The sequence below is a fragment of the Nelusetta ayraudi genome, unplaced genomic scaffold (assembly GCF_046127955.1).
Source record: "Nelusetta ayraudi isolate G7.1 ecotype Tasmania unplaced genomic scaffold, CSIRO-AGI_Nayr_v1 ptg000033l, whole genome shotgun sequence".
Lineage (NCBI taxonomy): Eukaryota > Metazoa > Chordata > Actinopteri > Tetraodontiformes > Monacanthidae > Nelusetta > Nelusetta ayraudi.
The window spans coordinates 5651163-5676986 of NW_027466083.1; the positions used below are offsets into that span (position 1 = coordinate 5651163).

Below are 25824 nucleotides of genomic sequence, written 5' to 3' on the forward strand. Positions count from 1 at the left end.
AACATTACTCTTAAACTCTTGTCCAAACATGTCCAATAAACTGGGCATTGTCGCGTTTCATATGATACACCAACAACACGATAATGTAACAAAGTATTAAACTACTAATTAATTAAACAATGTAACACGTTGGTGCAGCTGCTGTGCCAATGCGGCATTTTAGTTACATTGTAAATTGCTGATGATTTGCCGACAAAATCTTTAATTCTCCTTCAGCCGTCTCGGGTTTGCTGTGGTGGCAAACAGATTTCCATGTTGAGGTTAGTCTTAGAAGCTCTCAGGGCTCATCCAATCACAGGACGCGTACGTGTGACGTTCACTGTAGACCTTCTGGTCCTGGCATCGCAGACTCGAGATCTGATTGGCTATTGCAACTGACGGTGGTGCGTTCACTCACAGCGAACAGGAGCCTGCGTTGTCGATTCGGCTTGCTTGCTGAAATGTGATTGGATAAAAACTCTACTGTAATATACAACGGAAGCAGCACCACCAAGTGGGTATAATATGACGCAAAAAGAGCAGACTATGGAGAATAACTTTCTTATCATATTTTTGGAAAAATGTACTTTTCTAAGAATGTTTAGGCCAGCAGAGAAGGCCTTGCTGGCCCTGATGGCCTACCACTGTGTTGTGCAGCGTAGAAACCTTTAGCTGCTTTTAACACCAATGTGGTGACAAGCGTTAAATCCTGTCCTTTGTATGCTGGTTTCAGGTTTGTGCAGCTTGAAGCCGGCAAGGATCGCTACAATTATCTTTGAAAGTGAAAGGGTGTATTTTAGTTGCATGTTTAAGATAATTAATCTTGCGCTCCTTCATGGAGCTGTGTCAGTGGACTTTACTGTACAAAAAGTGGTAGAAGGGTTGATTTCCACACCTGGCTAATAATAGGTACCATCAGGCTTAGCCCCACCCAAACCACCTGGTTGTTAAATACCTGGGACTCTCCAACCCCTTTTCAGAACTGAAGAAGCCTTTTGGATGAGAGGCGAAACGTCTTCAAGGTCACAAGAACAAGTCCAGTTGCCCGAACTCAACCTTTCTACTTTAAGATGACCTGGATGACTGAGAACCTTCACAGACATGTATAAAAAGTGCAAGTACAATGTTTGAGTAGAGTTGTGTGAATATGACCGTCACTGATACTGTCATATCACATCAGCTTAATAGGCCGGGAGGTCCTGCACAGCGATTCCTGCCACCAGCAGGATGAACCTTCAGAATTTTGGAAATTCTGGAGGAAATTGGCACTGTGACAACGTTATAAAGTGAATTGGTCCATCTTCAGTCATTAGAAACTCTTAAAGTGGCAGAGATGACATGTTATGGGCCATAATAGAAACTGCCTGGCCATAAGCAAATAAACAAAACTGGTTGTATTGACCATCAAAATGATGAAAGAAAAGCCACATTTGAAATATATTCAAACCAATCTTGGACCTTTGTCCATGTCACGTGCAGATGGAGCTTTCCAACAGAAGTCCAATCATAATTAGGTCACACGACAATCTGCTCTAAATAAAGAGCCTTAGTTACTGAGTAATCAATTTTTTTTCAGATCGGGAGAGTGAACCTGCTGCTGCGAGATTCATGGTCACTGAGCTGCACTTGAAAGCTCTTTGAGGCGTGTTGATGCAGCAGTTTCACAATTAGGTATCTCATCTCTAGACACTGTATTCAGAGTCTCATTGTGGAGCAAAAAAGCAAGCAGTATTTTTTTGTGTGTAAAAGTTCATTGTTGTTTCTTGAGGAAATTGTTGTTGTTGTTTTTTATTTGTTTACCTTTGCTTCCTTTGAGTCACAACTGAACTTGAGTGAACCCTTCGCGTCCGCAGTGTGTGTGGTACAAGCGAGTAAACAACTCAGCAAATCACAGTCACTCAGCGCACACTGCTGCCCTCTAATGGACAGCGCGGGAAATAGCAGAGTCAAAGGGCGAAACGCTTAAACGTTTCTTCTTTTATGTCAGAGTGACGCCGCGTTTCAAAGATGAAAGTTCTGGAGCTGTCAAGCGCCACTGCACTTGCACACTTCTTTCTGTAGCTTTCCGTCTGCAAGAAGCAATCTTCTGTGATCTTTTCTGAACACAGAACTTGTCTGTTCACAATCACAATCAGCCCTCAGTCTGACCATACAAAGACAGAAAATAGATTCAAAGTGTAGTGTTTGCTTGTGTGTGTGTGTGTGTGTGTGTGTGTGTGTGTGTGTGTGTGTGTGTGTGTGTGATGGTTTTGAGTATAAACGTCTTTAACTCAGTCCACCAATCAGAGTAGAGCAATCAGTTTGAATAAGTCCAATCAGACCCTGCTGTGAGAAACTGACGCTGCCACCTGGCCTTGTTGTCACGTTGAGGCAGGAAGGTGTGTCTGTTTTGGTGACTCATAGTTTTGGTCACTGTGTGTCACAACTAAACAACTAAACGTCGGTTTCAAGAAATCAGCACACACACCCTTCAATTTTGAAGAAATTTAATTTTCATTAATTTGCTTCTTCGGATGACTTAGTCTTGTGATTTTTAACTAGTTTTCCATGCTGAAGAATGGAAAACAACATGTTTCCACAGATTAAAGTTGTTTGGCTCCGTTTACATTATTTTTTTTACTTTGTCTCTTTCCTTTAAAAAAAAAAAAATGCTCTTGGAAAACAATTTTCAACTCCCTCATGAGGATGTTAAAAACCTTTGTTTTATATGCAAATGACCACTAGCAACAAATATGCATTTCTTAATAAACATTTAATATAAGAACAACAAAGTGGACCTAATTTAAAACACAGGGTTTGACAATGATTGATGTAAACACATTCAATCGAAAAAACGAATCGAGACCAAAACATTGCATAACCCGATCTGGTGTTTCACAAAGACCGGCACGACGCTCAGCAACATGTCACCCATAGTTTCCGACAGTGTCACGAGCAGACGGCCATATTTGGTCTGTCGCTCACAGACCCCGAGGACGTCACTCCGCCCTCTGAGTGCTCCAGGTGAAGCTGGGGGGAGGTAAGGGCAGAGTGGGCAGGACAGGAAAACATTTTTTTTTTTAATGAAAAAACAAAATAATCAAAATTGGAACTAACACACAAAACAAAATTTCATCTTTCCAAATTACAATCCTACCCTGCCCGCACAGAGCAACTGTTGGGGAAGGGTTTCACACACGTTTGGCACACATGTTAATTTGCGGCTTTCTGGAGGAGGAGTTGCAAAGCAGGGGCTGATTGCTCCTCCTTTTTCCAGCCAGGAAGTCATATGAATCTGCCCCTCTCCTAATCCTCTCCCATTCGACAAAGTGAACCTGTTTAACTGCCACTGCCTGCAGAGACAAACAGGCCGACAACGCTGAAGAGGTAGGAAGGCGAGGAGTTCTGGTTTAGCTCTTAAAGTTCTATTGAAAGAAACAGTCCTCTGTCAGAGATGGTATCTGCTGGACTTCAAATGCTGGGCACTGCCCTGGGCATCATCGGCTGGATCGGCGCCATCTTGGTGTGCGCCCTTCCCATGTGGAAGGTGACCGCTTTCATCGGGACCAGCATCGTGACCGCCCAGACCACCTGGGAAGGTATCTGGATGACCTGTGTGGTGCAGAGCACGGGCCAGATGCAGTGCAAGGTCTACGACTCCATGCTGGCCCTCAGCTCAGACCTCCAGGCCGCCCGGGCCCTGATCATCATCTCCATCGTGGTGGGGATCCTGGCCATCCTGCTGTCCGTCGCCGGAGGGAAGTGCACCAACTGCGTGGAGGATCCAAATTCCAAGAAGAAGGTGGGCATCGCCTCTGGGGTCACCTTCATCATCGCGGGGGCCCTCTGCCTCATCCCCGTGTGCTGGACGGCCCACACCATCATCCGAGACTTCTACAACCCGCTGGTGATCCAGGCCCAGAAGAAAGAGCTGGGCGCCGCGCTCTACATCGGCTGGGGGGCGTCCGCTCTCATGCTGATCGGAGGAGGCTTGCTCTGCTGCAATTGCCCCTCCAAGGATGAAGACTCCTACACCGCCAGGTACAAAGCTGCCAGATCTGAGGCCTCAGCGCCGGCGTCCGGAAAAGACTACGTCTAATCCAGAAATCAGTGTGAGAAGCTCTCGCAAAAGGGCAAACGAACTGGTGCTACTGGGTTGAGTGTTTGTGAAATTCTGAGGAAACTGATTGAAGTATTCCAGAGTTTTTACTTCTTGAGCTTCTCAAGAAAATACACGGCAAGACAGGAACCACACCCAAAGGAGGACATTTACTCCAATTTGTTAGCACTGTTACCTGCTGTTTTATATGATATATTAGTTATTTTTACCTCTTTTTTTCTCTTTAAAGTGTTTTATATCGCAATATAATTTCAATTAACTGTATGTGGGTTGTTGTAAAAAGAAAACAACAAAAATGTGTGCAAATGATGTATGTTATTCCTTTAACTCTAAGTAAATATTTTCTATTCAAACCTGAGATAGTTGTCTCTATTTTTGTTGTTGGTTGCATTTTCCCTGAACCTGATTCATTTCACACCACCAGCATGACAAGTAAACAAATTCTTTATTACACTAATATTAGTCTTAACCATTTCTCGAAATCACAATGAAACACTTTATATATTCTTTATATCAACATTATATCAGAGCCAGACAAGTTAGAAAGAACTGAGACACCCTAACTTGTCCATTTGAGAAGGACCTTTTGTTTGAGTGTCTTGTTCAGCAGGTTTAGGTGTGGCTGAGGAAACCGGCCCGTCAGCCAGAAACCAGTCTTTGAGCAAACTTTCGCCAAGGTGCAGGTGTTCCTCCACACTCTCAAGTTAGCAAGTTCTTTAATGATTCCAAAGGTCACAGTAAATGGATAACTTCTAAAAAAAAAAAAAAAGAAACTAAAAGATCTAAAATAAATTGCAACGTTCTTTTGCTGCGGCTTAATTCCTTAATGGCTACTAATATCGTCAATGACGTCAGTCCCTCTAATTCCCCGACTGAAAAACACCACTTCCAATTTCTGCTGAACTTCTCCAAGCCATGACGTTGGTGTTTGCCCCCGGGGGATTTGCTTTGTGTAGCTGTGTGTTTGTGTGCGCACACAGGTGGGATGTGGAGCCATTGTCTCCAGCCTGGAAGCAGACTCCAGGTTAGCCCAGCTTGAATTGCGCTGGGGAAACAATGGGCAGAGACAGAACAAGGCAGGTAGATATCAGGTGTCTGATATCGTAGGCCTCCTTACTTTTGTTCGAAGCTCCACCCTGAAAGTTGGAACCACAATGGGAAAGGGGTTTCCTTCCCACAGTGGCACCTTGCAGCATCTAAGCACCACAAACACTTCTTGGAGCTGCTGGATCATGCTGCCGTGCTCCTCTGCTCTCAGAATCTAACAACACAACTAGCCCATTACTTCTTTGGAGCGACCTTCTCCTCTTCTCATCTCTAACATGGCCTCTCAGGGCCTTCAGATCTTGGGAGTGCTTCTGGCCTTCATCGGCTGGTTGGGCACCATTATCACCTGCGCTCTGCCCATGTGGAGAGTCACCGCTTTCGTGGGGGCCAACATCGTCACGGCGCAAGTGATCTGGGAAGGCTTGTGGATGACCTGCGTGGTCCAAAGCACGGGCCAGATGCAGTGCAAGGTCTACGACTCCATGCTGGCGCTGCCTCAAGACCTGCAGGCGGCTCGGGCCATGGTGATCATCTCTGTGATCGTGGGGATATTTGGCATCCTCATGGCTTTGGTTGGCGGGAAGTGCACCAACTGTATGGAGGACGAGGGGGCCAAGGCCAAAGCCTGCGTAGTGTCTGGAGTGATGTTTGTCGTGGCTGCCTTCTTGATCCTGATCCCGGTCTCATGGTCGGCTCACGCGGTGATCAGGGACTTCTACAATCCTCTGGTACTGGCGGCACAGAGAAGGGAGCTGGGCTCGGCACTCTACCTGGGCTGGGGCTCTGCAGGGTTGCTGCTGCTGGGGGGAGGCCTCCTCTGCCACAACTGCCCGTCCAGAGTGGAGCGACCCTACATCCCGGCCAAGTTCGCCCCAGCAAGAGCCGCGTCTTCCAATGCCGATTACGTGTAAGTGTTCAGGTCAGGCTGGAGCTACACCTAAAGCTAGCAGCAGAATTTTTAAAATAAAATTTTGATGATGTTCTTCAAGATATGTTTTCCACGAGGATGCTTTTTTATTATAAAGAGAACAAAAGACAAATAATTCATGTATTTGACAACAAATGCTGCCTCTTTGAACTTTGTTGTTGTATAATTTCATGGACTGTTTTTTTTTTTTTTTTTTGAGGCTTTCAGATTAGCATCTCTACAAACAAGAGAGACCAATGTTTAACTTTTTGTCTTTTTATTTTTTTATTTTTTCACTTGAAACATTTGTCAGAAGTTGGACTGAGACCATGGATGTGAAGACAAAATATTTAGAAACACATTCATATCAAATAAAAAATAATCAAAATATGTTTTCAGACCCCTAAAACATGTCAAATACTGCGTCCTTCATTTCTAGCGGAAAACATTGACTTATGAAAACTGATGCATTTTATTTGTATGAAATGCCTGTAATTGATCACCAGAAAGAGGCTTTTATTGGTTTTATTTTAGAAAAGGTAACAATGAGGGTCTTTTCTGTTCATGTAAATAATCAAAATCAAAAATCACGTTACAATTGTTAATTAATCACTGGTAGACTGAAATAAAGCTGCATCCCAACCAACATCTCCCCTTTGTCTTCTTTGTGCGCTTGCTACAAAACCAGATCTTGCCTCCTGAATAAAGACATCCAGGATTTCAGGGCCCAGAATTTACTGTATCAGGCCGAAATGTTTGCCCTACTGTAATGTGGCTCCCTTGTGTTGGGACAGTAATTTACGGTTTCTGTCTGTAGTGAGATAGATGTCACCCGCCGAGACAACAGTGCTTTGCATGCGCTTGGATCCATGTTGCCAAGGAACACTTTTATATCTCCAGAGAATGGATATTTACACTATGCTCAGTGACAACACATCTGCCAGGGCTGGTTGGGTTGAAATACAGCCCCATCTGTTTTAACGGTTCTCTTTCCTTCCTTTTTTTTTCTTCTTTTTTACAGACATTTGTAGTAACACACAAAAAGGCAGACCAGAAAGAAAAAAAAAAATTCAATTAAAATTGAATAAATAATTATTATGTTTTGGAGGGGGGGTTCTTTGAAAAAGACATACAGCATATATGAAAATAGGTGATTTGAACAATTACTTTCAGCTATCAATGAATGAACAGAAGAGAAATGTTGATGCCATAAATCTAAAAACAGTTTAAAACGGTTAGAATAACAATCAAGGGGGTTAGTGGCATTCCTTTAACAAGAAAAATAATGTTGTTTAAATGATTGTCTACAGTCTTTCTACAGCTACATCATAAGACTAAGAGGAAAAATCACCTTATGTGTTCTCTACTAAAAAAAACAAAAAAGCCTAGCAGTTTTCTGTACTTTGCAGCAACTCAGACAAATTCCTTCCCTGGCGTCGTGGATTTGGGTGCAGAGTACTTTGCGGCGCTGTAGCGTTCGCCTCCTGATGGACACTGGCAGCAGAGGAGGGCGCCGCCGACGAGCAGCAGTCCCGAAGAGCCCCAGCCCATGTACAGACACGCTCCCAACTCCCTGCGCTGGGCGTCCGGCACCATGGGGTTGTAGAAGTCCTTGATGATTGTGTTGGCAGGCAGAGTGACGGTCACCAGGCACAGAGCTCCACTCAGCAGGAAGAAGACACCGGCCGAGATGGCCACCCTCGCCTTGGCTCCCTTTTCCCCGATGCATGTGGTGCATTTGCCGCCCACCACGGAGAGCAGCACGCCGAACAGCGAGAAGAGGATGGCGATGACCACCATGGCCCGGGCCGCCTGGAGGTCCGGCGGCAGGGCCAGCAGGGAGTCGTAGACCTTGCACTGCATCTGGCCGGTGCTCTGCACCACGCAGGTCATCCACAGGCCCTCCCAGATGGTCTGTGCCACCACGATGTTGTTGCCGATGAAGGCCGACACCTTCCACAGGGGCAGCATGCAGATCAGTATGTTTCCGATCCACCCGAGGACGGCCAGCCCCACGCCGAGTATCTGCAGCCCCAGAGACGCCATCGTCCTTCTGCTTGAGCTCCTGTGTGTGCTGTCTTTTTTTGCTGTTGTGGGGGAGCTTTTATCACCTCCGGACTCCCTCCGCTGGGTGGCTTTTGGCTTCGCTGGTCAGATATAAACATTCATCATGCTGCCTTTGAGCTCACAAGTGTTTCTCCCAGACAAAGAGGCCCCTCTGTTTCACCAGTGGAGCAGACAAATAAAGGGAAAAAAGTAGAAAGTTTGATTGTGCAGCCACATAGCTACAAGGTCGGGAATTTAAAAGAAGACCTTTTTTTTGTAAAATATAAAAAACGTTATATTTTGATTTCATACATTTTTAAGAGAAAGAAACTACACTTGTTGAATTATGTTTACTTATTTATTTTCAGCAGCTACTTTTGGACAAAAAAATATTTTTAGTGCCTAAATGAATACATTTTAATTATTTCCATCCTCATCAAGTTTCTTTATCAGTAAATATTTCTTTGTTCTGATAGTTCTGAAATATCATATAACTGATACCATTCTATGTCTACAAACTTCTTTGGGAACTCCTCTTTTGCAACAGTGGGTGTGGCAGCGATGGCCATCAAACTGATCTGCCTGTGAACAGATACACACAGAACAGCTGTGGCTCATTGGCTGGAGCTCAGGTGAAAATGATTTTTTCTAATTGCTGCTCTGGTCACGCAACATGACAAGAACAAAGCAGTAAGAGCTCCAACTCATAGACGTAGAAGTGGGAGAAGAGAGAAAAACACATCTGAGTTTGTCCCTTTGTTCCACCGTCACTCACACACACACACACATCATCTGGAAAAAATGATCAAAGGCATAAGGAGAGTGCAAAGTGCACATTTTTGCTTTCATGGAGAGATTTACAGTTCTCTAAGAGGGAATTAAGATTTGAAAAGAAACATGTTGAATGGTGTGGAGAGCACATGCAAGCAGACAGGGAAAAGGAAATGAGTCTTATAGTGAGAGATTTATCAAAAAAGAGAAAAAGGCTCTCTGTAGTCAGTGTGAAGTGTGAAAGGAATTTAGAAAGACATTTCAGTCTTATACATTTTGGAGTATTTGTTTTTATAAAAACAAAGCTATTGCTAATATTTATCTGAGAAAAGCCAGTTTTAAAAAGTTTAATATGCAAATTAAATGCAGATCTTTGAGGATCTTTGAGCCTTTACGATGGCAGGTGCTGTGCATTTGACCAATTTTAATCAACCAATCAGGAGAAGCGCCGCCCACCACCGTGTCAGTACAAAAACCTGCAGGTAGGAAAGGAAGTTGAATTCACTCCACAAGGAAGAAACCCCTGGGCTGTGTTGATAAGGTGTGGTGCACGCAAACCTCAGGACAGGAAGAAAAAGAAAATTGGAAAATGCCTTCTGCAGGTCTCCAGATCCTTGGCGTCTTCCTGGCGACCATCGGATTCCTGGGTGACATCATCATCTGCGCGCTGCCCATGTGGAGGGTCTCGGCCTTCATTGGCAACAACATTGTGACGGCACAGATCTTCTGGGAGGGCTTGTGGATGAACTGCGTGAAGCAGAGCACAGGCCAGATGCAGTGCAAGGTCTACGACTCCATGCTGGCGCTGCCCCGGGACCTGCAGGCGGCCCGGGCCCTGGTGGTCATCTCCATCCTGGTTGTCCTCATGGGGCTCCTGCTGGCCATCGCAGGGGGGAAGTGCACCAACTGTATCGAGGACGAGCAGGCCAAGAGCAGGACAGCCATCGGCGCCGGCGTCTTCTTCATCGTGGGCGGCATCCTCTGCATCATCCCCGTGTCCTGGTCTGCTCATGAGGTCATCAGGAACTTCTACAACCCCATCCTCAACGACGCCCAGCGGCGGGAGCTTGGCGCCTCGCTGTTCATCGGTTGGGGGTCAGCCGGGCTGCTGCTCATCGGAGGGGCGCTGCTCTGCTGCCAGTGTCCCAGGAACAAGGACGGCAGGTACTCCATCAAGTATTCCGCCCCTCGGTCTGCAGCCAGCGGTGGAGCTTATGTTTAAAATACCTGCAAGACTGGACTGAGCACGTTCTCTTCGCAAAAGGAAACTGGACTGGACTGGATTCTGTTTTATTTTTTTAATTTCCAATATGTCAGGCTTTTTATGATTTTTAATAAATTAAATGTTTGCTCACTGATATTGTTGCTGTATTTAGTTCATGGCTTTGTCTCCACTGGCAGACATTTTACAAGGGAGCTTTCTGGTTTATTCAGAAAGCTCCTCCCACTCCCCAACTGTGGTGCTGAATGGGATCGCTGGGGCAAGAACCTTGTAAAAGGTGCTCTAATATGCTCTAGCGCATTTTGTTAAAAACCTGCAAGAAGCTGCTCCGTTCGGGAGCAGTGAGGTTCCATAGTCGCCCCTGCTAAACCTCAACACTCTGAAGCCCAGTGTTCAATGACTGCACTGTCTCAAAATCAACTGCTGTCACTTCAATTTGACTATCACTGCAGCAGGCCACTCCAACGGTAGCTAGCTGAGGTGGTGGTGGGGGGGGAATCAAGATTCCACTGAACAAACTGCAGTGTTTAGATGAGCAGTAGCTTGAACCTTTCCAACTTTTTCTTTGGTCAGCCGTTCGCACTATGGCATTTAGTTAAAAGGTTAACGCTTGCGCATCTTCTAGACTTGGGATAATGTTGCTGAGGGGGTGTTTTTGATAATCTGTGGTATTGAAACTGCAATTACAAAAGCTGCTGAGTGTGAATCTCAGTGACGGTCCAAAAAATTTGAAAAATCAACCCTTGAAATATACTAGTCTTTGGGAAAAAAAAAGTGATAAACGTTTAGTTTCTTTCCCCCGCTTCAGTACTTGTAGGCCAAAGCCTTTAACTGACAGATCTGTTGTCACAAGGTTGCTCCGCCTACCCTATTCAGTGTGCAGGAATCAGGACAAGCAGGAAACCGGAGCCAGAAACTAGCACAGGACCCTCCCTGTTCCTCATGCTGGTGCAATGCGACTCTAGAAAAAAAACAAAACCAGTAGCGTTTACCTGAAAAGCGGCTGCTTCAGAAAATGATCCTCGGCTGAAGGTGGACTCTTGCTGCCTTCTTGAAGTTAAAAAGGCAAGAAAGAAAACCCTTCCTGCGGGACGGAATGCATACTCAGCTGGTCGGCGTGTGTCTGGCGATCATCGGCTTCCTCGGCACCATTCTTATCTGCGGACTGCCCATGTGGAAGGTGACGGCCTTCGTGGGAGCCAACATCGTCACCTCGCAGGTGTTCTGGGAGGGCCTGTGGATGAACTGCGTGATCCAGAGCACGGGCCAGTCTCAGTGCAAGGCCTACGACTCCATCCTGGCCCTGCCGCAGGAGCTGCAAGCGTCCAGGGCTCTGATCTGCGTCTCGGTGGCCGTCAGCGTGCTGGCCATTGGGCTGACGGTGGTGGGCGCCCGCTGCACCAACTTCTACCGCCATGACGGGCTGACCAAAGCCAACGTGGGCCTGGCTGGCGGCGTGGTCTTCATGGTGGCTGGACTCCTGTGTATCATCCCGGTCAGCTGGTCTGCACACAGTATCATCACGGGCTTCTACAACCCTCTGCCCACCTCGGAGAGGAGAGGGGAGCTGGGAGCCTCCATCTATGTGGGCTGGGCCTCCGGAGCGCTGCTCGTGATTGGAGGAGCCGTGCTGTGCAGCACCTACAGATGCTGAAGATGAGGAGATGACTCCTGTCTGGAGTTTTGGGTGTTGACTTCAAAGGACGTTAACCCAGTTTTTCCTTTGTGCTCCTTTCAGCAGAATTGGACTATTTTCATAGACAGAGGGATGATTGATAGTGAATTTATCCCCAATGGAATAATTTTTTTATTTTCAACTTGCGTAACCTGCGCAAAAAGCTTTAAATTTTTAGCACATTAAAGTAATCATGACACTGAAAAATGAGTTGTAAATCAATGAAGTTTTGCAGAATGTTTACTGCATAGAAATGAAGAAAGATGTTGTTTTACCGTCCAATGCAAATGTTGATAGTAGTTTTTTATATGCCAATAATTTCTTCTTCCCTTTTTCCTTTTTATAATATACATAATTGATATTAATCTGTAATTGTTTTTTCAGAGACGACTTTTTAAAATGATAGTGTCACATCCAAAAAATAAAACGGATGTCTATTGTCCTGTCTGTCTTTTTTCCTCTGCACTGCACAGGTGGAGCAAACACTTTCCTTACCAAATTAAATGCAAATACTGGTGCAAAAACGAACCCACTAATTGCTGCACAAATTTACATTTAAAAGTTTAAAATATGATTATTATTTATTTTTTTACCAACTCCAGAATTACAGCATCTCTTACGTCATCTGAAAAACCTCTTTTTTTGCATTATGGACAAAAAAAAGTGGTGAGTAAGAGATACATTCACACTAAAGCCTGACAAAGTCAGTTGGTAGCTCAGAGGTGTTTACTGACACGTCGCATACTCTTTCTTCAAACTTTGCACGTCTGTTGATCTTTGTGTCATCTGACTATTTAACATAACAGCAAAAAAACATGGCAGGAGGATCTTCACTGTTCCAACAGACACAAGACAGCAGGCACACTGGCTACTTCTTCTTCTGTATCCCGATATTCTTTTTTTAATTTGTCTTGGGCTTTTCTTTTTCTCTTTCGCTCTCTTCAATGGAGGGACAGGGCAGACTGATCGGGGGTCTCGTTTTGGTCCTGGCGGGGGTTTTGGGAGTGTGTCTGACGTGTGGACTGCCAATGTGGCGAGAAACGTCATTTGTCGGAGCAAATATTGTGACTGCACAATCGGTGAGTTTCTTTTTAGATTGACTCAGCTTTAAATACTGCAAGTTTGGTCCTCAAGTGTCAAGCGTAAAAAATGATGTTTAATATCTCTGAAAACTCTCTGTACATTATGCAAATGAGTGCTGTCACTATATAGCCGTTTTTTTCTCTTTACTGAAGCTCCAGTTTTGGTTTGGGCTACAGGTATATTATTGACTTTTTGTGAATTTTTCTTTTTTTTTTATATATCAAAGTGTGTAACATTTGTATACGTTTTGCTCAAATACACAATTATAAATGAATGTCTATGAAAACGGAAGAGTAAAATTCCAAACTTTGTGCTGCAAATGAAACACCAAAATAATTCATGTTTTTGCCATCTATTTTATACTTAACTAGAAATAGATAATCAACGAATGCAGCAGCTGATTCCCGTTGAATAAACAGGGTGTTGTTTTTGGTTGTTTTTTGGTCGTCCTCACTGACACTGTGTGTTTGTGTGTTTTGTGCAGGTGTGGGATGGTCTGTGGCTGCACTGCATCCTGCAGTCCACAGGTCAGATGCAGTGCAAGACACACACGACGCCCACCACCATGACGTCGGACATCCAGGCGGGTCGCGCCCTCACGCTGCTCTCCATCCTCGCCGGCCTCCTCGGCTTCGTCGTAACTCTGCTGGGGGGAGGCGTGGTCAACTGCAGCGGGGCTCCGCCTGACCCCTTCGAGCCTCCGTCCGCCTCCACGTCCCACAAGAAGGTACACGAGTTCTGAATCGAACGATCTGAATCAAGCCAAAGAACACTGATGGTGGATTTTAAAAAGCCTTTTAATCCCGTGCGCTCATTTGATAGTTAATCAAGTGAAAATGTGTCTAGAGTTAGTATGTAGTATGAAGTAATTCATCAAATTGGCAAAAGCATTTTGATTATTTTAATACACTCAAGTAACAAAAAAAATAAAGTGGGAATTGTTGGTTACTTTCTACTTTCTTTCTACTGAAATAATTAAATCAAGTTTTTTTTTGAAAAACTGATTAATAGTCATTCTTGGTTTTCAATGATTAATGTAAAAATATTTTTAACTGTAGATGGGAGGGGAAAAAAGCGTTTTTTTAAGCACCCTGTTCGCTGTTCTCGCCAAGTCGTGCTCCACCGACTTGAGAAGTCATGTTAGTGATTGATTTCCAGGCGTCCCTGCTGGGCGGCGCCCTGTGCATCCTGTCTGCCATCCTGTGCCTGGTGCCCGTCAGCTGGTCGGCAGCAGTGACCAGCTCGGTCTACAATGACCCCCTGGTGACGGCGGCCCTGAAGAGGGAGGTGGGCACCTCCATCTACGTGGGCTTGGTCTCTGGCCTGCTGCTGCTGCTTGGCGGTGCCCTCATCTGCTTTGTCTGCGGGCCGGAGGAGAGGCGGCCGCCTCCTCGCTACTACACCTACAGGCCACCCAGCATCTACAGCCCGTACGGCGGCGACTCCGCCCGCCCGCTGGCTTTGCGGTCAGACGAGGGCTCCAGCAGCGCATACGATCGCTATCCACCCAGGAGGGAGGTGGAGCACGTGGCCCAGGTGCACGCCTACGACTCCCTGAAAGGCTCTTTGAGTGGCAGCAGGATGTACGATCAGCACCAGCGGAGACCGGCAGACTACTGGCCGCAGTCTGCCTGACCACAGCCGAGGTCACTTCAGGTCAGGTGCGTGATGGAAGAAGTGCAGCAGCGATGATAATAGTGTCGACCCCAAACTTTCAGAATTGAAAAACATTGTGCGGTGATGCCGATCACATCCTGAATGTTTTTCTCTCTCTCTCTTCAAGCCGTTTCCAAGCGTACCAAACACCTTTGTTGTTTTTTGGGACACTGGGGACAAAATCCCAGGTTTTGGTGTTTTTGTAGAAATATCTCACATCACCACAGTCAAATTGTCTTTATACTGTTTTTAAAAGAGGAAAAGGGTTTCATGCTAAATCCTATGTGTGCTATTTATCGTAATATGTTGAGAAGTACATGATGAGCTCTGTATCATACTGGCTTGCACAGTCCAAAAACCTGCATCTGAGATGAACTGGAAACTCTAAATTGTCTGTAGGTGTGTATGTGAGTGCAAATGGTTGTTTGTCTCGCTGTGGCCCTGCGATGAACTGGCCAGTTGTCCAGGGTGTCACCCTGCCTTTGCCCTATGACCACTGAGAGAGGCTCCAGCAGACCCCCGTGACCCTAAACTCAGGAAGAAACGGGTATGGAAAATGGATGCATGGATGTTTAGGGGTTTTTATTTACGCCTTCTTTTAAACTACTTTTTTTTGTTGTTGCCAATTTGTGCTTTTTCAGGACTTGGTCAAAGTTCCACATTAGATTTTTCCCTCTCAGTTGAAACACTGAGACTGATACTGAGCATTTTTAGGTCCTTGCATTATTGTAGTATTGTCCTAATCAAAGGCCACTAAAAGTCACTTGTATTTTTGATATCCTCTGTAACAGGCCCCCTTGTGTCAGTCAGACCATGGGCATGTACTTGTCTGCTACTTCCTCTTTAAAACCGGGTTGGGGGTGAGAGGGGATCTCTGTGAAACTGCAGCGAGAAGAAGCAATCTGGTCCAGTGAGATTTCTCTTCAAACTAGTTTCGAGGAGGCGGCGGGCGACTCCTCCTCCAGCTCCTGTTGCAGCAAACGCTCAGTGTGCGAGAACGCTGCCGTCTGCCTCCGAGAGTGGACAACAGACTCCCTTACTGCTACCAGACGCGGCACAGGGGCTCAGGATGGTGTCCAGCGGGCGGCAGCTGCTGGGTCTGGCCCTGGCGATCGTGGGCTTCATTGGAAGCATCATCATCTGCGCTCTGCCCACCTGGAAGGTCACGGCCTTCATTGGCGCCAACATCGTCACCTCCCAGGTTATCTGGGAGGGCCTGTGGATGAACTGCGTGACCCAGAGCACCGGCCAGATGCAGTGCAAGGTCTACGACTCCCTGCTGGCGCTGCCGCAGGACCTGCAGGCGGCCCGGGCACTGGTGGTCATCGCCATCATCGTCGGCGTCTTCGGCATCCTGCTGGGCGTGGTGGGCGGCAAGTGCACCAACTTTGTGGAGGACGAGAGGCAGAAGAGCAAGGTGGCCATCGCCGCCGGCATCATCTTCATCATCGCCGGCTTGCTGGTGCTCATCCCCGTCTGCTGGACGGCCAACACCATCATCCGCGACTTCTACAACCCCGTCCTGACCAACGCCCAGAGGAGGGAGCTGGGGGCCTCGCTGTACATCGGCTGGGGGGCCGCCGGGCTGCTGTTCCTGGGCGGGGGTCTCCTCTGCAGCTCCTGCCCCCCGAAAGAGAACAATTACGATGTGAAGTACGTCAAGGCTCGCTCCGTGGAGACCAGCAAAGCCTACGTCTAGCAACTGCTGCCGCCAGGACTCGGAGAGCTCCTGAATGTTTGATTGGCGATGAACCTGATGTCATTATCAAACTGGAACCTCTGTAGTGTGGATGTGTTGCTCAAAAATGTTGTTTTTTTTGTCAGAGTAATGATTCACTTGTCTGAAAAATAAAAGCTCCCAAACGATGTGACAGATGAGAACTTAGTAAGTTGCGTAATTGCTTGATTTCCGTGCTATGTTAAGGTCTGTGTGGCACCAGGTGTTTGTGGCTTTGGATTTGTGTTTTTTCTTGACATTTTGTAATTTGGCTTCTCTTTAACACTAAATGGCTTTGGGGGAAAAGTGGGTCAGTTGTAAACAGCATTGTTATTATCTAGCCGTACTCAACCTGTTTAGAGTAGAGCCCTTCAAATGACGACAAATAACAAAGCTCTGAGTCTAGAAACAATCCGGTTTTTCAAGTGTGTCAGTATCTGAACAAACTGGTTCTGTGGAAGTTTGCTTCCTGACTGCCTGGGAGACATCAGCAAAATAAATAGACTGAGTGTTATCTTTATCTACGTGCGAATGAGTTTTCTTTTTTTATATATATATTTCAAAGTACGTACACAATCACTCTACACATATCCAGTCTTGAATTAATCCAATCCAATCCATTAATCTGGTTTTGTGGGACTCTTTTAAATACATATCCGAGAGTATCTTGTAAACCAGTGTATTTTTTTTTTCGGTTTCTGAAGCTTATTTAAAAAAAAAAATCCAAATTTCCAAAATGTTTCCAAATAATCTTGTCAGGTGAAGACAATGAGTCAGGGAGCTGAATGACGTCACAGTTTCACAGCTACTGCTCTCTCTCTCTTTCCCTTTGTCTCTCTCCCTCCCTCTCTTTCTTTGTTGTTGTGTCAACCTCCTCCCCTCCTCCTTTTTTTGGTTTCCAAAGAGGTGTGGTGCTCGTGCACCTGGCCAGTAGCGCTCAGGGAGCCGCCCAGATGGCTGAAAGGAAGGCTGCACTGGCAGGTAGATGAGAGTAACAACAGAACACAAGGAGAGAGAAAGGAGGGAGGAGGACGGCCAGGCGAGCAGCAGCAGGTGGAAAACAAATGTAAACGACAGAGGCGTCTGCTGCTGCTGCTACTGCTGCTGGAAGCGACACCTGAAGCCACCAGGACCCTGGATGGACAGCTGAGATGGCCAGATTCCCACAATACATTTCAGCTGCATGTGACAGTGACGGATGACAGTTGGTACTTAGACAGAGGAGAAGAGCAAGAAAGAAAGACTCGGAGGCGGAGGGATCAAGGAAACTCCTACAGACTGAGACTCCAAAGAACCCTGTGAAGGACTTTTCATCTCCAACCACCTCGGCGTCATGGCCTCTCTGGGGATGCAGATGCTGGCCAGCGCGCTCTGCCTCCTCGGCTGGGTGGGCGTCATCATCAGCTGCGTGCTGCCCATGTGGCGGGTCACGGCCTTCGTGGGCAGCACCATCGTCACCTCACAGACGATATGGGAGGGCATCTGGATGTCGTGCGTGGTGCAGAGCACCGGGCAGATCCAGTGCAAGCCCTACGAGTCGCTGCTGGCTCTCAGCGCGGACCTGCAGGCCGCCCGGGCCCTCACCGTCCTGGCCATCGCCGTGGGCGGCCTGGGTCTCATCCTGGCCTTTGTGGGGGGAAAGTGCACTCGCTTCCTGGACGAGGAACGAGGTGCAGCTAAAGGGAAAGTGGCGGTGGCGGCGGGGGCGGTGCTGATCGCCACTGGGGTCCTCTGTTTGATCCCAACCTCGTGGGCAGCAGGGGCAGTAGTGAGGAGGTTCTACAGCGCCTCCATCGACGCCCAGCGCAGAGAGATCGGAGCCTGCCTGTACATCGGCTGGGGGGCTTCCATCCTGCTCGTCCTGGGAGGGGGCTTGTTCATCAGCTCCACGTGCCCGCTCCAGGCCCACGACAAAGACAAGAGCCCGTCTGTCCGCTACATGGTGGTACGCTCATCCAATGGGTCCACCCAGGCAGGTCGCACCCCGTCCAAAACTCAGCCTGTCTTCTCCAGGTCACAGGGTCAAGATGGAGCATTGGCCAGGCCTCCGCTGTATACAAGGCAGCCCAGGGAGGACGAGTCATTGCAGGGTGCGAGGCAGCCGTCAGAGGCATCGTGGGCACCATCAGCAAAGTCACGGGTGAAAAGTCCCGAGTCGGTCAAGTCTGAGTACAGCGAGGCTCCCTCGACCAAGTCGCAACTGAAGCGGCTGGAAATGGAGGAGAATGAATCCATCCAGAGTGGGGAAGCGGACGCAAACGCAGATGCGGACGCATCAACAAACCCGGCCAGAACATACCTGTAACGCGCTTGTGCGCGCGCGCACTAACAAACACACACAGTCAGGTAACTGTGTATATGGTTTTGTGACTGTTTACAAGCTATCCGAATGAAGTTTGAGCTGAGTTTGAGTGAAGTAGTAGTAGCCTTTATTGTCATTGTATGACCGTGCACACAACGAAATTAGGAGTACTTCCCTGCTTGCTTTTCAATTGTTCTGACAAGGCAGAAGAAGAAAAAGGAAAAAAACTCGGAACTTTATTTATCAATATGGAAGAAAATAGCAACTTTAACATGTTGCTCTCTAAATGTGAACTTTGAAATGAAGGAAGACAAAGCAAATTGAAGTATTTTGTTTTTCTTCTTTTCATATATAAATCTTTCAAATTATTTGTGCTGTAACTGTGTTTGTTTTGCAGGGTTTAAAATGAGATGCTGTTTTTAAAGTTTTTTTTGTTGAACTGACATGTAACAGAAACATATAATGTAAAAGGCTGTTTCTTCTACCACGTCAGGCTTAGGGTGTGAAAAATACTGTAAAGCAGTTCATTTGGAAAATGTTAGGATAATCCTCACCTTCCATTGAACAACATGGTGACTCTAAGATGAAAATAAAAGCAATTACAGTGCACATTTTAAATATGCTTGTTGTTGATTTTTTTTTTTTTTTGTGTGTGTGTGTGTGTGAAATGTGACTGTTTGTGCACCAGATGTTTTTTGCACGTTGGAAACATTTGCATGTTTAGCGTAAAAAATAAATAAAGGTAACTTAGACGAGGTAGTCGGCTTCCTTCCTTTCTTTCCTCTTCTATTTCTTCCTTTTCATTGCTCTTTGTGTCTGGCTGGCTAATATGTCTGACATGTGAGCTAAAAAGAAAAAAAAAAGAAAAGAAAACGTAGAAAGAAAGAAAAGCCCCTCAACTCTCACTCTTCCTGAGAATTTAAGACAGGACCAACTGGTTTGACAGAGAGTGCTGTTGCAGCGACATTATGTTCTCTTTGTCAGGACGGCAGGGTAGTGTTTGTTCAGACCTTAAACCTGGTTTCAGTGATTAGTGAGTGTAGCTCGGGAGTCTTTCTGGTGGCTACCAGTGATGTATCACAAACAGATTTTCTCTTACTTTTGTCTGTGAAGTAGTGTTTACCATCTTAATCCAGGTATTGATAAGACCAAAAAAGAAGTGATGATGAAGACAAAGCAATTCCCAGACGAGATACGTTTTTGTTTCGTTTTTTTAACTCAAGAACATCAATCCATCGATCTCTAACCACTTCCTCCTGCACTCAGGGTTGCGGTCTGTTGGAGCCTCTCCCAGCTGTCAAGGGGTGACGTCAGGCAGCTTGGACCGGTTGCCAGTTCATCGCAGGGCCACATAGAAAGACACACACCAACTAATTGCGGTACCTCCATGTTGTCCACTCCATAACATGGACATGGTGCTTTTATTTACACATTGTAGTAAAACTGATAAGTAATAGTGATAACGGCAATATTTTTTTGTTGTCTGTTTACGAATGCTGTTGGAAGAACACTTTATATACTGTTTATAATACAACCTGAACCTGCTTCCTGAAGCTCTTGTTCACCCAGTTTGTGTACAACACTGCCATCTAGTGATCGGTCTAGCTCCTCTTTGTTTGGTGACTTGAAGTTTTAGATGTTTTGATCTATTTGAATATTTTCAGTATCAAATGTTTATTTATTTTTTTTTACATGTGACTTACAAAAATGTATCTAATGTTATCAGGGAAATAAAGTCCTGTTTGCTATCCTCAAACTTCAGCTATTACCGTGACGCTGCCTCTACCCAAATACGGTGGCCCTGAAGTTCAAAACGCAAAGACAAAATACATTACAGCTGATGCTTCTTGGCAAAAGGCTCTAGAAGATAAGTGAATGCAGATAGAGCGCTTAGATACAGTCAAAAAGATGAATGCGGCAAAGGCTAGACTGCAAGTCTATACACAAGAGGTAGACTCAGATCAAGAGATATCACAATTGCTCGATGAGCCTAGGCAAAGGAAACCTGCATCTAAATCAAGAGATTTTACAGTGCATCATAAATCACAAACTAGTGCACCTGTACAACCTGTGTTAAAAGCTTACAAGCTGTGTTAAAGCAAACTGCCACAAGGGAGCAGCCTGCTATTAACAGCCAAGAACATAGCACTGCACCACTCGCCATTGCGATTGCAGAATCAATCAATGCAAGTCGTCCGCCTGTACCAGAGCCCTCAGTGTTCAGTGGAGACCCACTAAGGTACAAGGACTGGAAGATGTCCTTTCAAACTCTGATAGGCAGGAAGAACATTTCAGCTCTACTACCTCCGCAAATATGTCGTTGGACCTGCAAAGAAAGCTATTGAGAGTTATTTTCTGATAACTCTCAATAGTTATCATAAACGATAACGGATGCAGCTTACCATTCAGCATGGGACGTCTTTGAAGAAAGATACGGAAGCTCATTCATGATTGCTACAGCTTTCAGAGATAAGCTCACTTCATGTCCGAAGATAGGATCTAAGGATAGTATTGAACATAAGCCCCTGCTCCACTTGCCAAAAAACATGATGTCCCGCTACTAATCTGCATTTGGTGGCAGTGGAACTCCAAAGATCCGAAGTGTTGGTGCAAAGGTGCTGGCAAGCAGTTCTGAAGAGAACCCAGATGTTAAGGGTTGTGTATTTTGTGAGAAGCTGAACCATAGCATTCACACATGTCGGAGATTCATGGATAAGTCAATTTCAGAAAGAGTCAAATTTGTGCAAACAAATAAAATGTGTTTTGGATGTCTTAAAACAGGACATCTTTCAAAGAACTGTGAAAGGAGGAGTGTCTGCGACACATGCAAACGAAAGCATCCAACGTGTCTGCACGAAGATCGAGCCAAGGAGGACAGAAAGAAAGAACATCGTGATGATGAAAGAAAGGAGAGTGGAAAACACTCAAAGGAAAAGGAAAGGTCAAAAGAAAGAACAGTGTCCAAAGCAACTGACGCAACATTAAGTGAGGCAACCTACATACAGTACCCATTCCTCCTCAGTTATACCAGTATGGTTATTAGGGGTGGGGAAATTTCAGATTCTTAGATTAATCGCGATTCGGACGTGAACAATTCTGAATCGATTCACAAACGTCCAAATTTCGATTATTCAAATACGTTTAATAAAGAGGCGTAAAAAAACATGGCCGAACGCTACCCACACCGCCGTGAGATCAGATCTGCTCCGTCTAATTTGACGTCGGGGATTTGAGCACTGCTGCATACCTTGGAGCCCAGATACACCATCCCAACCCGACGCTATTTCACTGACACGGCAATCCCGACTCTCTACGACCGAGCGAGCGAGAACGAGTTTTTTCGACGGCAGGGAATATCGTCACTGCACAGCGCAGCACACTAGCATCTGAGCATATTGAATGCTATACTGCACAAATTTGTTCTTAAATGTGTGTAAAGGACACATTTTACTTTGGTGATTCAAGATATCTATTACTTTTGGGTCTGTACAACAAAGTTTTAACGCGCCATGTACCTTTGGCACTATTTAAATAAAATATAACAGAAATGAAATCAACTCTTGCTTTTATGTTAAACGCACAATTGCTTCAAAAATTTGAAAAAGTGCGTGAATTAAAGATGCATCAATAATCGTTTTATAATCGAATCGTAGCCACTGAATGAGAATCGAATCGTGAGGTATCCAAAGATTCCCAACCCTAATGGTTATCCACAACAAGTAACCCAGAGAATGGAGTTCTCTTATATGCACTTCTGGACAATCAAAGTGACACCACCTTTGTTTTGCAAGAAAAGGCCGACATTCTGGACACACAGAAAGAGCCTGTGCAGAAGAAACTCTGGCATCCAGAAGTACAGTCATTCTTAGTCAAAAGTTAACTGGGTTGCAAGTCAGAGGCTTTTATTCATTGAGGAAGATTCCTCTCCCAGTAATTTACACAAGACAGTTTATTCCTGTCAATCCAATTCATATTCCTACACCGAAGACAGCAAGAGCATGGCCTCACCTAGTGCACCTTGCTGAAGATATTGCTCCTTTAATTGAATGTGACATTGGCCTGCTCATAGGTTACAATTGTTCTCAAGCTCTGCTACCTAGAGAGGTTGTGGCCGGCAAAGACAATGAGCCATTTGCCCAAAGAACAGACCTTGGCTGGAGTATCGTTGGCTGTGCAAATCCCTGTGTCGACTATGGGGATGCGATTGGAAGCAGCCACAAGATTGTTGTGAGACAAGTGACACTTTATCAGCAGTAGCCTGCTCATCTGACCAGTGAAGTCCAATACATATGTCGAACACAAGTAAAGGAAGTCGTCACTCCACCGGATGTGATAAAATCACCTCAAATCAATAATGGAGAAGGGAATCAGAATCAAGAAAAATGGACACTGTGAAATGCCCTTGCCATTTAAAGAAGGCAGGCCGAATCTGCCAGATAGCAAGAAATGTGCAGAGCATTGTCTCAAATGTCTGAGAAGGAGATTTGAAAAGGACAAACAATACCATAAAGACTACGTAGCCTTCATGAGCGAAACAATATCTCGTGGAGATGCGGTGAAGGTTTCAGAGGAAGATGTCCATGATAACCCTGCTTGGTACATCCCACACCATGGGGTGTACCACCCACAGAAACCAGGGAAGATACGTGTCGTGTTCGACTGTTCAGCGAAGTATGAAGGCGTGTCATTGAACGATCATCTGCTTACGGGGCCAGAGCTAACGAAAAATTTGATTAGTGTTCTCTGCCGGTTTCGCAAAGGTCCTGTAGCAATGATGTGTGACATTGAACGCATGTTCCATCAGTTTCATGTCAGAAGAGAAGACCAAGATTATGAGCCACTGATTGAGAGAGCTCTAGGTGTTAAATGGTGCATCTCTTCAGATCAGTTCCTCTTCAGAGCAGTTGTGAATGATCGTCCACTTTCTATAAGAGGCGTTTTGTCAACAGTAGCGTCGATCTACGACCCACTTGGCTTTGTAGCACCTTTTATTCTAGTGGGGAAGCAAATACTCCAACAGATGTGCCGAGAGAAGACCGACTGGGATGAACCACTGTCCGATGATCTCCGGTCACAGTGGGAATCCTGACTTTTGGACCTACAGAATCTAGCAGATGTTAAGATTCAGCGATGTTACCTTCCAGCAAAGTTCGGTCAAGTCCAAAGACAAGAACTCCATAATTTCTCGGACGCGAGTGTCACCGGGTATGGAGAATGCACTTACCTCAGAACAGTCAGTGGAGTGGGACAAATCCACTGTGCACTCATGATGGGTAAGGCCAGAGTGGCGCCCACGAAGGTCACTACAATACCAAGACTTGAGCTCTCAGCAGCTGTTGTTGCCGTTTGCACCAGTGACATACTTAGAAAGGAGCTGGAGCTAGAAGGAGCCCAGGAAATCTTTTGGACAGACTTAAGAGTCGTCCTTGGATATGTCAACAACGATGCCAGAAGATTCCACGTATTCGTGGCAAATCGTGTTCAGAGGAGCGAGGAAAGTACCAGTCCGAGTCAGCGGAGATACGTGGCATCTGAAGAAAATCCTGCCGACCATGCATCACGGGGTCTTAAAGTGAAGGAGCTCATTGCTTCCAACTGGTTTAGCTTCCGAGTGGACAAGGTGGGAGACATTGCAGTTGAAGATCCAGAAGTACGTAAAGCTTTTGTGTACAAGACTTCAACAACAGAAGGTTCACTGCTTGATCGCTTCCTGAAGTTTTCCAGTTGGACGAGATTGGTCCAAGCCATCGCCAGGCTTGTGCGGTGGGTCAAGGAGCTCAAAGGTTTGGTATCCAGAACCAATGAAGCCACAAGTCTCAAAGAGAGAAAGGAGGCAGAACTTACCATCGTTGGCATTGTCCAACAGGCAGCTTTCTCAGAGGAAATCCAAAATCTTCAATGCAAGAAGGAAATCACAGCTAAGAATAAGATCAGCAAGCTGCACCGATTGAATCCTTTCTTGGATGAACGGGGCATCCTGAGGGTTGGAGGCCGGCTTGAGCATGCTGCTTTACATCCTCACATCAAGCATCCAGCAACCATGCCAATGGCTAGCCAGATGTCGACCTTATTGATCAAGCACTATCATCAACAAGTGCAACACCAAGGGCGTGGCATAACGTACGCATAATGAATGTGCTGTGATCGAACGGCATCTGGACAATTTAATGTAATCATGCTGTGTCATCCTACATAGTGTGTCAAGCGTAGAAAGTTCAGACGTTGCACCGAAGAACAGAAAATGTCTGATTTACTACGTGAACGCATGGAGACAACTCCACCCTTTACTTATTGTGGGATTGACTGTTTTGGTCCATTCTATGTCAAGGAGAGAAGGACAGAGCTGAAGCGTTACGGGTTGCTGTTCACTTGTATGTGTTCTTGTGCTGTGCACATTGATCTACTTGATGACATGAAGATTAATTTTATTAATCAGTCGTTTTATTAACTTTTATGAATGCACTTCGGACCTTCATTGCTGTACGTGGAAACGTGCGACAACTTCGATGAGACCAAGGAACCAATTTTATTGGTGCAAAACGAGAGTTCCTAGAAGCTGTAAAGGAGATGAACCAAGAGTGCTTGAAGCAACTAGGTTGTGAGTTTGTGATTAACCCGCCATCAGCCAGTCATATGGGGGCAGCCTGGGAAAGGCAAATCAGAACAGTACGAAGTGTGTTGACATCCTTTCTGGATCAGTCATCCAAGAGACTTGACAGTTCATCTTTGAGAACTTACCTGTATGAAGTTATGGCAAACATGACAATAGATATAGATATTTTTTTACTGTCTAATTTCTATTTTTTGATTTACATATACTTGTTTGCAGTGCTTCTTATTGTGTGTCACTACATAGCGGAACTTATGTTCACCGGTATTAGCGGTGTCAGGTGTCAGGTGTCCCTGAGACTGGTAGATTGTGGGTGCAATTCGAGTTCATACCAAAGACTGTAAAAATGGTACCCAAAGCCTCCCTGCTTGGCACTCAGTATTTGGGGTTGGACTTGGGGGGTTAGATCACCCAATGATTCCCGGGTGCAGCACTGCTGCTGCCCACCGCTCTCTCAGGGGGTGGTCAAATGCGGAGGAAAAATTTCACATCCTACCCACACAACACAATCAGCTATGGGAGTGAATAGGACTTTAACCTTTTAACAGGAAACGGTGGTGGTAGCATCCTGTCAAGATGCATACATTAAATTGGTCAATGAGGCAGCCTGAACTGAGCTGTTTATATTAATAAGCATTGTGTGGTCTTATCTTGAGACATAAATGTGAAAGGCCATATTAATTCAAGAGTAACTCGTTTTTCTGCTTTAA

The 25824-nt window shown here is 45.7% G+C and overlaps 7 protein-coding genes across 7 annotated transcripts; 6 read left to right on the plus strand and 1 right to left on the minus strand.

The window, feature by feature from the left end:
- Nucleotides 1-3258: 3258 nt before the first annotated feature.
- LOC142891935 (claudin-4-like) lies at nt 3259-6439 on the plus strand. The gene is made up of 2 exons (XM_076031873.1): nt 3259-3919; nt 5422-6439. The coding sequence occupies exons 1-2, from the start codon at nt 3413-3415 to the stop codon at nt 6034-6036; spliced, it is 1122 nt and encodes a 373-aa protein (XP_075887988.1). The 5' UTR covers nt 3259-3412; the 3' UTR covers nt 6037-6439.
- A 63-nt stretch (nt 6440-6502) lies between these two features.
- cldn29 (claudin 29) lies at nt 6503-8860 on the minus strand. Its single transcript, XM_076031870.1, has one exon. The coding sequence runs from the start codon at nt 8076-8078 to the stop codon at nt 7446-7448; it is 633 nt and encodes a 210-aa protein (XP_075887985.1). The 5' UTR covers nt 8079-8860; the 3' UTR covers nt 6503-7445.
- Nucleotides 8861-9334: 474 nt separating this feature from the next.
- Nucleotides 9335-10207, plus strand: LOC142891930 (claudin-like protein ZF-A89). Its single transcript, XM_076031869.1, has one exon. It carries the CDS (start codon nt 9439-9441, stop codon nt 10069-10071), a length of 633 nt encoding a protein of 210 aa, XP_075887984.1. The 5' UTR covers nt 9335-9438; the 3' UTR covers nt 10072-10207.
- Nucleotides 10208-10786: 579 nt separating this feature from the next.
- On the plus strand, nt 10787-12185 carry LOC142891933 (claudin-4-like). The gene has a single exon (XM_076031872.1). The coding sequence runs from the start codon at nt 11168-11170 to the stop codon at nt 11723-11725; it is 558 nt and encodes a 185-aa protein (XP_075887987.1). The 5' UTR covers nt 10787-11167; the 3' UTR covers nt 11726-12185.
- A 164-nt stretch (nt 12186-12349) lies between these two features.
- LOC142891929 (claudin-4-like) lies at nt 12350-14464 on the plus strand. The gene is made up of 3 exons (XM_076031868.1): nt 12350-12825; nt 13314-13556; nt 13988-14464. Exons 1-3 carry the CDS (start codon nt 12691-12693, stop codon nt 14462-14464), a joined length of 855 nt encoding a protein of 284 aa, XP_075887983.1. The 5' UTR covers nt 12350-12690.
- A 1089-nt stretch (nt 14465-15553) lies between these two features.
- Nucleotides 15554-16722, plus strand: LOC142891932 (claudin-4-like). Its single transcript, XM_076031871.1, has one exon. It carries the CDS (start codon nt 15555-15557, stop codon nt 16182-16184), a length of 630 nt encoding a protein of 209 aa, XP_075887986.1. The 5' UTR covers nt 15554; the 3' UTR covers nt 16185-16722.
- A 399-nt stretch (nt 16723-17121) lies between these two features.
- LOC142891926 (claudin-4-like) lies at nt 17122-19256 on the plus strand. Its single transcript, XM_076031863.1, has one exon. It carries the CDS (start codon nt 17536-17538, stop codon nt 18505-18507), a length of 972 nt encoding a protein of 323 aa, XP_075887978.1. The 5' UTR covers nt 17122-17535; the 3' UTR covers nt 18508-19256.
- Nucleotides 19257-25824: the final 6568 nt, after the last annotated feature.